Source organism: Cololabis saira, chromosome 1 (genome assembly GCF_033807715.1).
Source record: "Cololabis saira isolate AMF1-May2022 chromosome 1, fColSai1.1, whole genome shotgun sequence".
NCBI classification, from domain to species: domain Eukaryota; kingdom Metazoa; phylum Chordata; class Actinopteri; order Beloniformes; family Belonidae; genus Cololabis; species Cololabis saira.
The window spans coordinates 51,941,855-51,955,826 of NC_084587.1; the positions used below are offsets into that span (position 1 = coordinate 51,941,855).

General features: G+C 41.5%; 1 protein-coding gene across 6 annotated transcripts in view; it reads left to right on the plus strand.

The window, feature by feature from the left end:
* htt (huntingtin) overlaps nt 1-13,046 on the plus strand; it is an 82,437-nt gene extending 69,391 nt beyond the window's left edge. For 4 of the 6 annotated variants that reach the window (XM_061725965.1, XM_061725974.1, XM_061725982.1 and 1 more), the window contains 6 exons: nt 497-611; nt 3,627-3,840; nt 5,955-6,174; nt 6,814-6,976; nt 8,756-8,916; nt 11,188-13,046. In XM_061725965.1, the coding sequence (XP_061581949.1) occupies nt 497-611; nt 3,627-3,840; nt 5,955-6,174; nt 6,814-6,976; nt 8,756-8,916; nt 11,188-11,401 (1,087 nt within the window). In that variant the 3' untranslated portion in view covers nt 11,402-13,046. The remainder of the gene's footprint in view (nt 1-496; nt 612-3,626; nt 3,841-5,954; nt 6,175-6,813; nt 6,977-8,755; nt 8,917-11,187) is intronic. The other 2 variants (XM_061725991.1, XM_061726001.1) reach the window with 1 other exon arrangement.
* The last annotated feature ends 926 nt before the right edge of the window (nt 13,047-13,972 follow it).

Consider the following 13,972-nt stretch of genomic DNA (forward strand, 5'->3'; position numbering starts at 1 on the left):
TGGACTTGGCTATTTCCTATTTAACTCTAGTTAGACCAGATGGATAAATTGGTGACAATATCGAAGCTTAAAGCTGGAGATTGTAACGTTACAGCTCGGCCTAACGTTACTCCTTCCACGTCTGACAAGGACAAAGTTTCATCAACCGTAAACACATGTAGCTAATAACCCAGTCAGGAATTGGTTAATAAGGTGATATAAGCAGAATAAAACACATTCAAAAGTTATTATAAACTGGGCTTAAAACTTGACACACAAAAAAAAGGGAAAAAATAAGAATTCCAAGCGGGACCTGCTCTGTTTTTATCTCACCCAAGCGTCCCTGGGCTAAAAAAGGTTGAAGACCCCTGCTCTAAGGGATTTATGCCTTAAATAGTTGTGCGCACCTCTTTTACTCGAGTTGCTGCTTGTGACATTTCAGACAGAATTCTTCTGGTATTTCTTTTACTTGTTTAGCTGAAACCTTTTAGTAATTTGCCTGTTGTCTGTTCTCCAGCTGTGTGAACCTGCACAACCAGCAGCATGTGTTGGTGATGTGTGCAGTTTCCTTCTACATGATGGAGAACTACCCTTTGGATGTAGGGGCTGAATTTATGGCTGGAGTCATTCAGGTAGGATGAAATGGAAGAAAGCATGCACTGATGGGGTTATTTATATATTAGGGGTGTGACAGCACACAAAAAATCACGCTTCAGTACGTACCTCGGTTATGAAGTCACATTTCCGTTTATTTTTGGTACAGTAAAGAAAAAAAACAAAAATTGCTTTTCGTTTAATTTTCAACTTTTGCAAACTGCGGTTTAAACATTTTCTTATGAAAAAGGAAACATTTAAAAAAAAAAAAATATATATATATATAAAAATTGTTTAAGTAATTATTGCACACTTTTTGTAAATCCTATACACTTCATTTCACTTCTCAAATATCACTGTTTGTGTCTGCTATTTGATATATTTAACTGAAATTGCTGATCCGAACAACCAATGATTTATAATGGAAAATCTTTAAAATTATCAGGGGTGCCCAAACCTTTTCATACAGTATTTCAGTATATACGTATATACATACATACATACATACATCCATACATACATACATACATACATACATACATACATACATACATACATACATACATACATACATACATACATACATACATACATACATACATACATACATACATACATACATTTGTGGAAGTGTGTGTTTGGTAGATTATTTCTTTGTTGTAACGATGCTTCTTGGCAATACATCGTATACTGTTGGGAAGCCTGTTTATTCCCTTTTAAAATGGTGCCTCCTCTATTGGTGCAGCATTCTTGGCGTCTTCTTCACACTTGACCCTATGATCCAATGGCCGTGGACATAATCTGGGCTCATCCCTGAACCCAACGTTCCTCCACATGTTCAGGTTCCAGTGCACATGTTGCAGACACCAGTACAAACATGGCAGGCCTCCTGGCGGCCGGAACGGACCGGAGCTTGGCTGTGTGCAGTCTGTTCTGGATTGTCTGGGCAGAGAGCTGTCGCCCATATGTTCCTGCAAATCTGTAGAAGACAGTTTACGGTACCAAGTACCTGATTGTCTGCAACTGAGGGTACCACAAACTCAAAACAAGAGCCAATAGCAACAGCAATATAAGCTGTCTGGCGTTAGCAGAGAAGAATGGGCACAACATGGGGACCACCTACATACTCAGCTCCGCTGCTCATCCCACAAATCCACGTTCCTTACAAATGTGTTACAATTTAAAAGGGAAATAAACGGGCTTCCCAACAGTAATTATTTATTTCTCAGATTTTTTGCTAAGAACACAAATGTCTTTACTTTTTATGCATATGCATATACAGTTGTATGAAAGAGTGTTTGCCCCCTTCCTGATTTCTTATTTTTTTGCATGTTTGTCGCACTTAAATGTTTCAGATCATCAAACAAATTTAAATATTAAACAAAGATAACACAGTAAACACAAAATGCAGTTTTTAAATGAAGGTTTTTATTATTAAAGGGAAAGAAAAATCCAAACCTACCCGTTATGAAAAAGTGATTCCCCCTAAAGCTAATAACTGGTTTGGCCCTCGGCAGCAACAACTGCAGTCCAGCGTTTGCGATAACTGGCAATGAGTCTTTTACAGCTGTGGAGGAATTTTGTCCCACTCATCTTTGCAGAATTGTTGTAATTCAGCCACATTGGAGGGTTTTCTAGCAGGAACCTCTTTTTTAAGGTCATGCCACAGCATCTCAATGGGATTCAGGTCAAGACTTTGACTAGGCCACTCCAAAGTCTTCATTTAGTTTTTCTGAAGCCATTCAGAGGTTGGACTTGCTGGTGTGTTTATGATCATTGTCCTGCTGCAGAACCCGAGTGGCTTCAGCTTGAGGTCACGAACAGATGGCCGGACATTCTCCTTCAGGATGTTTTTTGGTAGACAGCAGAATTCATGGTTCCATTTACCACAGCAAGTCTTCCAGGTCCTGGAGCAGCAGAACAGCCCCAGACCATCACACTACCACCGCCATATTTTACTGTTGCTATGATGTTCCTTTTCTCAAATGCCGTGTTACTTTTACACCAGATGGGACATACACCTTCCAAAAAGTTCAACTTTTGTCTCGTCAGTCCACAGAGTATTTCCCCAAAAGTCTTGGGGATCATCAAGATGTTTTCTGGCAAAACTGAGACAAGCCTTTATGTTCTTTTTGCTCAGCAGTGGTTTTGGTCTTGGAACTCTGCCATGCAGCCATTTCTGCCCTGTCTCTTTCTGATGGTGGAGTCATTAACACTGACCTTAATTTAGGCAGGTGAGGCCTGCAGGTCTCTGGATGTTGTTCTGGGTCTTTTGTGACTCTTGGATGAGTCGTTGCTGCTCTTGGGGTCATTTTGGTCGGTTCCTCCTGGGAAGGTTCACCACTCTTCCATGTTTTCTCCATTTGTGTATAAAGGCTCTCACTGTGGTTCGCTGGAGTCCCAAAGCTTTAGAAATGGCTTTGTAACCTTTTCCAGACTGAAAGATCTCTATTACTTTGTTTCTCATTTGTTCCTGAATGTCTTTGGATCGCAGCATGATGTCTAACTTTTGAGGATCTTTTGGTCGACTTCACTTTGTCAGGCTGTTTAAGTGATTGATTGAGAAGAGGTGTGGCAGTAATCAGGCCTGGGTGTGGCTGGAGAAATTGAACTCCCCTTTCCAAAGACGTGATAAACCGCAGTATATTTATGTTTTAAAACATAAATATACACACAGGGCTATGTAGGTTTGGATTTTTCTTTCCCCTTAATAATAAAAACCTTCATTTTTCAACCTTCAAGCGTCTAGAGACAACATCTGTTGTATTAGACGCTATATAAATAAAATTGAATTGAATTTAAAAACAGCATTTTGTGTTTACTTGTGTTATCTTTGTCTAATATTTAAATTTGTTTGATTTGAAACATTTAAGTGCGACAAACATGCAACAAAAATAAGAAGTCAGGAAGGGGGCAAACACTTTTTCACACAACTGTACATCATTCTCATCCCATTTTACTAAAAATATAAACAAAAATCAGTTTCACAACTTTTGCCCCCCTCAAGGAAAAAAGCTGTCTTTTTCTTAGATCTGCAATGCTCTTTGTTCCAGCTGTGTGGCGTGATGGTGTCGGCCAGCGAGGACTGTACTCCCTCCATGGTTTACCACTGCGTGCTGCGTGGACTGGAGCGCCTCCTGCTGTCGGAGCAGTTGTCCCGCGTGGACGGAGAAGCTCTGGTCAAACTCAGCGTGGACCGAGTGAACATGCCCTCGCCACACCGAGCCATGGCTGCCCTGGGGCTCATGCTCACCTGCATGTACACCGGTAAGCTCTCAACACCGGGACTGTGTTGCATGCTCGCCTAATCACCGGCATGTGGAAGATTGGGATTGGTGCTGGTGTCAACCACAGCTCTCACTTATTTCTTTTAAGCTCGCTGGCTAATTAATCTGTATGGACTGTTTCTAGTTCTAGTACTGTATGACCCTCTAGTTCAGGAGTCGGCAACCCAAAATGTTGAAAGAGCCATATTGGACCAAAAACACAAAAAACCAATATGTCTGGAGCCACAAAAAAGTCTTGTATAAGCCTTAGAATGAAAACAACACATGCTGCATGTTTCTATATTTGTTATAACTGGGGGAAGATTTTATTTTTCATTATGCACTTCAAGATAAAAGTCAATGTCGAGGAAAAAAGTCGAAATGTCGAGATTAATGTTGAAGAACAATCTTGAGAAAAAAGTCAATGTCGAGAAAAAAGTCGAAATGTCAAGATTAATGTTGAAGAACAATCTCGAGAAAAAAGTCAAAATGTGGAGAAAAAAGTAAAAATTTTGAGAAAAAAGTTGAAATGTCGAGATTAAAAAGGAAAGGTAAAAGGAAAAATAAAGAGAAAAAAGGGAAAAAAGAAGGAAAAAAAGAAGAAAAAAAGAGGAAAAAAAGGAAAAAAGAAGAAAAAAAGGTCAAACATTTTTGAAAAAGCTCCAGGGAGCCACTAGGGCGGCGTTAAAGAGCCACGGGTCGCCGACCCCTGGTCTAGTTCTTCTAAGACAGAGGTCTTCAACCGGGGGTCTGCGACCCCTAAGGGGTCTCCAGGGGGACGGTGTGGTCCACAGTGTCCAATGCTGCTGTCAAGTCCAGGAGGACATATGAACACCCTTCACATGTCCTTGTTGTTCTTGTTGAGAACTTTCCTTCAGTAAAGTCATATAATGTCCAGCAAACTATTTGGACCTCAGTGACTGATGACGCAGATTGGAAATTAAACAAAGGGTCTGGGACAAGTGTCTTATCTTTCAATGCTCTACAAGAAAGTTGGACCTTGATTGATGAAAATGTATCATTACATTTTTTAATGATTAAAAAAAAAAAAAAAATCAAAATTAAAACTGAATCAATGCAGCAATTCAAGTACTAGTACCTGTAACGTTAAATATAATTTCTTCTACAATTACAATTCTGATTCTTTCTAACATTTATCCGTATATTAAGTCACTGTGATCAGCCTTTTACAGCATCTTCCACTGCCCTGTTCAGTAGGGCTCTCATAACAGAATAAGAAATATAAATGTACTTTTCCTTGCGAGTATGTTGTACAGCTGCTTGTTTCCTGCATGTAATAGATAGTGTTCCTCTGATGATACACCCTGCCTCTAACCCTTAGGATGGCACTTACTAACCAGTTCTTAGCATGTTGTTGCCCATTTGCTTCCGCCATGAAAATAGTTTTGGACCACATTAGCCATGTGACTATAAGACTAATCTCTCCCTCTTGGACATGCTGAGTTTAACTACGTGCATACAGGACTGTCTCAGAAAATTTGAATATTGTGATAAAGTTCTTTATTTTCTGTAATGCAATTTAAAAAAAAAAAATAAAAAAATGTGCAAGTCATTCTGGATTCATTACAAATCAACTGAAATATTGCAAGCCTTTTATTATTTTAATATTGCTGATTATGGTTTACATTTTAAGATTAAGATTCCCAGAATATTCTAATTTTTTTAGATAGGATATTTGAGTTTTCTTAAGCTGTAAGCCATGATCAGCAATATTAAAATAATAAAAGGCTTGCAATATTTCAGTTGATTTGTAATGAATCCAAAATGTATGACATTTTTGTTTTTGTAATTGCATTACAGAAAATCACAATATTCTAATTTTCTGAGACAGTCCTGTATAAGCATTTTCAGGTCACAGGGAGAGGCTTATCTTACATTGTTTACCCAGGAAGCATAATTTTGAAAACTGTAATGTTTTGGCAGTAGACCCTCACTAAAAGCCCAAATGATGTCATTTGACTGATGGTAGCTCCCAGAAAAACACAATGTTTCTGTTTTTGTTCCACACAATTCTAATCTGAGTCATGTGATGACACTCTAACCTTTATTTCCACTGGTCCAACCGGTGCCCCCCCATTCCTCTCGCCCTCTCAGCGGTGCTTGCATCGGTTTCAGGGGCAACAGGGTTTAGAGGTCAGGTTGACTGTGACCCTGCTGCACTGGAGCCTCAGGGCATCACGGCAGGTCATGTTGGTTTCTCTTCAGGCAAGGAGAAAGCCAGCCCTGCCGGCCGCCCCACCTACTCAGACCCGCAGGCCCCCGACAGCGAGTCCATCATCGTTGCCATGGAGAGGGTCTCTGTGCTCTTTGACAGGTACACACACTTTCATACACTCATTTCACCCACAGTCATTACAAGATAAAAAACAAGGGACAAAGAGGAAGGGGTTTAGCAGCTTTTAGGGGCCTGCAGATAACACTATTGTGTGTGTGTGTGTGTGTGTGTGTGTGTGTGTGTGTGTGTGTGTGTGTGTGTGTGTGTGTGTGTGTGTGTGTGTGTGTGTGTGTGTGTGTGTGTGTGTGTGTGTGTGTGTGTGTGTGTGAGAATACGTGTGTAAGTAGATATGTATAGATATAGAGCAGATGGAGTTAATATAGAGATAGTATAGTACGGTGTCAATAAGTATATCTATATAAAAATATATATAAAAATAAATAAATAAAAATAAGTTTACACTTCTTCCTACTCCTTTTTGCACATGTAAATTAAGATATCAAGTATGAAATTCTTTGTTTTGTTGTTTTTTTTTGTTTGCTTTGTTTTGTTTTCTTATCTTTTTAATTGTTTTTTACATGTACAAAATAAAAATCAGATCAAAAATCAAATCAAAAACCTTTACTTTGCATGTTCTTTTATTTCTAACCTGCTGTTAATCTCTAGGTAGGTAGCTTTCATGATGGGTCAGTGGGACGGGGTGGGCTTGTTGACCAGTGCTGCCGTGTGTTGCTGCAGGATCCGGAAGGGTTTACCCAGCGAAGCTCGGGTCGTGGCCAGGATCCTGCCCCAGTTTCTGGATGATTTTTTCCCAGCACAAGACATTATGAACAAGGTCATTGGAGAGTTCCTGTCCAATCAGCAACCTTACCCACAGTTCATGGCCACCGTCGTCTACAAGGTCAGCACCGGGACACGAGGGCACAGATGGGAAGAAACATATGGGAAAACTTGACCTCAGTCTGTCCGTTGAAATTAAATTCTATGATGGAACATGCACTATCGTTCTCAAAGGTTTGACCTTTACACTGAACTTCAATTAAACTCAGTCCCACCAATTTGGTTACATGGTATGTTTTGGCAACTATAGACTGTCCTAATAATCAGGGCTGCACATAAGTGGGCCGCCAGAGCACATGCGCCATCAAAATCCACAGTGCGCTGTCAATCTTTTGCTGCGAAGCGCTTTTGCGTACCAACAGCTGGGGCTCATATTATTGGTTGTGGCCAGACCAGAATACTAATATTAAAAAATCTATTGGGAGAGCTTTTCCCCAGAACTCCCACTCAAAGTTGGTACTGGCCAATCACAGCGCATCCTTACTCCCCCTCCATGCTTGTTGGGCAGGAAGAGAGGTAAGGATCAGCTTTACTGAACAAACCCCGACACGTCTCGTCAAAATGTCCAAGAAGCAAGCGCCATTAAGTAATTATTTTGGCGTTCCACCACCACCAACTACAAAGAGACGCCAAACTGAACCACTAATCGAATCGAACAGAAAACGTGTGTTCGCCGAGAAGTGGCTGCAAGATGTTACGCGGCGACGCGTACCGTACGTTCGCGCTCCCGCGTATCCTACCCCGTAAGCTCTGCGTTGGTGCAACGCGGAACCATAAATCAGCCAGTGTCCGTCAGTGCCTGCACCAGCAAGACGCTGCTCTCTGATTATGGCTCAAAGTTTATGAAAACCCCAAATAAAAAATAAATTAGAGAATATTTTATGAAATCAATAAACAATTCCATCATCAAAATTGTAACAAATAAAGGTTCAACATATCTTGCTTTGCATGTACAGTAAGACTAGGTAATATATTAGTTTCACCTTTTAAGTTATTATTATTGAAATAGATTAACTTTTACACCATATTCTAGTTGAATTATTGAAATAAATTAACTTTTACACCATATTCTAGTTGAATTATTGAAATAAATTAACTTTTACACCATATTCTAGTTGAATTATTGAAATAAATTAACTTTTACACCATATTCTAGTTGAATTATTGAAATAAATTAACTTGTACACCATATTCTAGTTGAATTATTGAAATAAGTTAACTTTTACACCATATTCTAGTTGAATTATTGAAATAAATTAACTTTTACACCATATTCTACACCTTGGCTGATGTGGACATACAGAGCATAGGCGGCTATTTCAGCTGCTATATGGTTGGCTGTCTGTACAGTCATGCAAGTTAGTTTAGAAGTTTTGGGGCTTTTTTTTGGCTCCTGCGCTGCTGAAATCGGGGCGTCCTTTATTTCTATTTCTGAAAGGTGGCAACCCTAGGTGCAAAATATGCCGTGAGCATCCCAATCTGGCCGATAAAAACTGTAACTTACTTATACTGACTCTACAGACTAACACGCACCATAATTTGTTAATTAATCTTTATAAGTGAATAAATACCCTCTTTTATCGATCCGGCGAGACGGGTCACCGCGTTTTTGGAGGCCCAAGTCACATATCCAGGGGCTCCTCTGAGCACCAGACCAAAATAATTATGTGCAGCCCTGCTAATAATCTTTTCTCTGATAGACATAAAGCTGAAGCAGAGACACTGAATTATTTTCTCAGAAATTAAAAAAAGAAATGAGATCAATGACATAGAAAACACATGTCAGATTCTCTGTGTGTATTCAAGGCCTAAACTCACTTATCTTTTCACGGATTCCCAGGTTTTCCAGACTCTCCATGCCACAGGCCAGTCTTCAATGGTCCGTGATTGGGTGCTCCTGTCTCTGTCCAACTTCACACAGAGGACACCGGTGGCAATGGCCATGTGGAGCCTTTCCTGTTTCTTTGTGTCTGCCTCCACCTCCCAGTGGATTTCAGCCCTGTATCCTTGCATGACGTGAGGGAGCTCTCCGGAGCAGGATGGCAATTAACCTCATACCATTCTTGTTTTATCTGCATAATTGTGCATACAATGCCTATCCAAGGCATACCAAAAGTAAATCAAAAGCTGTACTTGAACCGTTTGAAGAACATGGATGGTTTTGGTCTCTTTTGAAAAGTAACACTCTTATGTTTTCCCCGCAACTGTCAGAATCCCTGTAAGTGCTACTTGCATTGAGTAATCTAAGTTTGGACATACTGAAATATCCATCCATCCATCCATCCATCCATCCATTTTCCGCCGCTTATCCGTTCCCGGGTCGCGGGGGCAGCAGCCTCAGCAGAGATACCCAGACTTCCTTCACCCCAGACACTTCCTCCAACTCTTCCGAGGGGAGTCCGAGGCGTTCCCAGGCCAGCCGTTCGGCCTGTAGGCAGAAACAACAGTGAGAGGCCTTTCCCCGACCCGAAGGCGCAGGGAAGCGACCCTCTCGTTCACCGGGGTGAACTCCAACACATGGCGGCTGAGCTGGGGGGCTATAACCAAGCCCACACCAGCCCGCCGCCTCTCACCCTGGGCAACTCCAGAGTAGTGGAGGGTCCAGCCCCCTTCAAGGAGCTGGGTTCCAGAGCCCAAGCTATGTGTGGAGGTGAGCCCGACTATCTCTAGCCGGTATCTCTCAATCTCATGCACAAGCTCCGGCTGCTTCCCCCCCAGCGAGGTGACATTCCATGTCCCCACTGAGAGGGTTTTGGTCCAGGGATTGGGTCGTCGAGGCCACGACTGCTACCCAGCCCACAAGGCCTTTCATGGACCTTCCTGCGGGTGGTGGGCCTACGGGAAGGCGGGCCCACATCGCCGCCTTGGACTGAGCCCGGCCGGGTCCCACGGGCAAAGACCCGGCCACCAGGCGCCCGCCCTCGAGCCCCAACCCCAGGCCTGGCTCCAGGGCGGGGCCCCAGCGACGCCGATCCGGGCGAGGCAACGGCCCTTGAGTTCCTCTTCACCATGATAAGCTTGTGAACCGGTCTAAGTCTGGCCCGTCACCCAGGACCAGGTTGCCATGGGAGACCCTACCAGGGGCGTAATGCCCCCGACAACATAGCTCCTAGGATCACTCAGGCACACAAACCCCTCCACCACAGTAAGGTGGCAGTTCAAGGAGGGGACATACTGAAATAGGTTTTTATCTCCGCCGGAAATTTGTTTTGTAATCAGATGCCTGCAGATAGTGAATCTGTGACTTATTAGCTGGAAAACACAATGGCACCACAGCATGAAGCCTTATCTAGTGCAAGTTCAAATTTGATGATAATACCACAAAAAAATTAGTATTTTACACATGTTTTTGTAAGATTATATTTAGACCTTTTGAAAAATGGCCATTTGGAGATGCCAAAAATACACTTGGATAACCATGGTCACAAACTAGGATAAAAGGGCATAACTCTTGAACCTTTCATAATTAACTATGTCATAATTTTGGCCTCTAGTGAAAACTGACACTTATGGTGGTTTCCACTAGTACCTACTCAGCCCGACTCGCCTCGGGACGGCTCGTCACGCATCGTCTCGCCTCCACCCGCTTTGTCCTCGTTTGTTTTTCCACAGCCAGGTGAGAAGTGGGGGGGGTGGGGTGAAGCTGCTGTGACGTACTCGATTGCGCAACCCCTTTGTTTGTGTCGGCGCTGATGAGAAATCAGCTGGAGCCGCGAGCGGCTGAGAATAAAACGGAGCTCCTGGTGGATCTGATCGTTCCTTATCGCCCGTCTACATCCCTTTTTAATTCTCTCGTCAGCCCCCAGGTTTATGAACATCTGCACCTCAGAGTTGGATCACCAAACAGACTTTTGCGCTGTATAATAAAATCGCCGCGAGTCGCTCTCGCGCTGACTCCCGCTTCCTGATTCAAACATCTGACAGCCCCGCCCCCCGACCAATCAGTGGCCTGTAGTGTGATGACCTCAGATACAGGGCCGACTCAACAAGCTCAGAACCTCGACAGAATAGGTACAGAAAAAGTATCTGCTTGGCGCGGCTCCACCCGCCTCGGCCCGTAGTGGAGAAGTGCAAGATGGGGGCGTGGCGAGTAGAAGCGCGCTGAGTAGATACTAGTGGAAAAGGGCCATTAAAGGGATCCTATCCCATATCCAGGTTTTTGGTTTTGTTTTTCATTTTTTTGCAGCATGGAGGTTTGAATGCAGAAATAATGTTTCACAACTCATTCCATTGGGTGGTTTATTGTCCTTAACCTCCTCTGCTTGGAACCAGATTGCCACATGTCATTAGCCGAATGGGTTCCAGTGAAGCTGTGGACGTCAGCCTGTTCTGCCTGGTGGCCATGGACTTCTACCGCCACCAGATCGACGAGGAGCTGGACCGCAGGGCCTTCCAGTCCGTTTTTGAGACTGTGGCTACTCCAGGTAGCCCCTACTACCAGCTGCTTGGCTGTTTGCATTCAGTCCACCAGGACACGTCTCTCTGAAGCCAGCGCCCTCAGACAGATGCAGAGTGGCCGTCGGGGAGGAAACATGGAGAGAAAAGTCAATGAGTGCATTGTTGTAGGATGCAGAATCGGATATCCATGTATACTTAGAATGAGTTGTGATGGATGGAGAAAGCAGAATGTTTATTCAACAAAACTACTGTAGCCTCATTTCTTTTTGTCTTTTTTGCTAATATGAAATAAGTAGAACTACTAAACCTATGAAAGTGAATGATGAGGAAGCTGAGTTTAGTCTTAGACTGCCGGTTAAATGTAGGGCTGTGTTTCAGTGAGGGGAATCCTCACCCTGAGACACGAAGAGGCACCTTCCCTTCATTAGGAGGAAGTCAAATACAAATGTATGTATCTGTTTATTTTTCCTGCGAAAACTTGCGTGAGTATTGTGATGTCAGTAAAGTGCAACAGAGATAATGATTAACTATATTTAAAGGTTCAATCCATGTATTTTTTTTGTGAGTTTGTCCATCCGGTCAGGATGCTGACGATAGACTGACACGAAATACCTGCTTAATTTTTTTATCTATATATTTAAGTTACATGTGGACATTCAGATACACATTAATAAATTAAAATCTTTGTAAGACCGACTACTAATCACCGTGGCTTTTTTTTTCTTTTTTAAAGAGAGGAGGATTTATGTTTCATTTGTTTCTTGAGAAAGTGCAACTTCAGCAAGTTACTGCACCTCTTCTGGATATGATATTTAGCAGCCAAAAAGTAAACGGGTATAAGATGAGCAAGAAAAGAAAATTATAAGAAGAAAAAAAATCTTACATATTTACAGATTTAGACTTTTATTTTAAGTGTTTAAAAGCCTGTGTCTGTGCTTCATTAGCAGTTGAAACCGTCAATCGAGACATTAATTTCCTGTTATGATTTTATGAATCTGCGTATATTAGCTAACCCCTTTTAGTCAGTCTTTTATGCTCCCAATGCACCTGAATAATTCCATCTCTTCATTTATTATACTTTTTATTCTCAGGACGCAAGACATAAGTGTATTATTGTTGTAAGGCTGGAAGTAACCGTCTCAGTTGAATTGAGCCACTTCAGTACCTAGTAAAAATGGATATTGTACAGTAACATAAAAGCCATGGTGCATGATAAAAGAACTTTGTAAAGATGAGAAACTAGATAGTAAAATAATGTGTTGCCATTTCCTTTTGTCCTAATTCAAACACGAGTCGGTGCAAAATCCGTGTGTTTGTATTTGAGACTTGACTTTGAGCTGCCTAGGAGTGTGCTGGTCTTCATCACCCTGTAAATACACTTGCCTTAGACGAGACTGAATATGTATGTCCTGTACACTGAAAGCTTGAAGCATGCTTGCATTACTATTTTCATGCATTGCAATGAATACTGTATTTCTGTGGATATTGTTGCCATGACTTTTTTTGTAGAAGAAATGAAACGCGATCCAAAGGGAGCCTTGTGACCTTAGCAACCAACAGCAGCTTTGACAAATCAACTGACAAGGAGGACATGTAGCAATGCCACAACACAGCAGGAGTTTTGTTTTTCATGAGCTTTAAATATTGTTTTGTTTCTGTTTAAGATGGACAAATATTGCATCATTGTCTTTGAAGAATATTAAATACACACGGCACTTAAAAACTTGAAGTTCTGTTCATGTTGTTATGCGCTTTCTTGATATGCAATGAGTCCAGGACTCCATGAAATTAAACATTTCAAGTCTTTCTGCTTAATGTTACCACTTTTAAACCTTGAAAGCAGTGAGCGGCTCCCTTTGATCATGTTGAAATGAAACTCTTCTGCCGTTATGTTGATTCCGATGCGAGGCCTCAGCGACGCACATTAAAAGAGCCTAACAGAGTCCTGTTTTCACTCATTTTTAATACAGTGGCTTTTGGAAAAATATAGGCTGACAAAATAAGTATGTATCTTTTATATTTATTTGACTGCAATACTTATGTTCAAGAAATGGAAAATAAATTATCTTGATCATTTTTCCTTTAAGTTCAATTCAAAATACTTTGTTAATCCCCGAAGGGAAGTTGAGTACTCAAAGAGGGGATAATGAGATTATCCTGAAATCTTTGGTGGCTTTTATAAATGGGTTTTGAGGTTGTGATCGACACAACACACTACCTTTTAATAAATATATATATTTAAAAATGTCCAATATATTTTGTATTTTAAATTGATTGTAAAACTAAGATGGTGTTTTTTTTAGTTTACTTTTTCCCCATCATTAATCACTGCCTATGGTCTATAGAAAATGATAATTATGATAACAATTTGCATTTAATGCCAGGCTCGTCTCCCTTGCTTTATTTTATTTTTCAAATAATAATTAACTTAGAATTTCATGGCTGCAACACGTGCAGTAGAAGTTGGGAAAGGGCATGTTTACCACTTCGTTACATCACCTTTCCTTTTAATAACACTCAATAAACGTTTTGGAAGAGATCGAGGAGACTAATTGTCTTAGCTTCTCATGTGGAATTCTTTCCCATTCTTGCTTGATGAACCGCTTCAGTTGTTCAACAGTCCGGGGTCTTCTCTGTCGTGTTTTACGCTTCATAATGA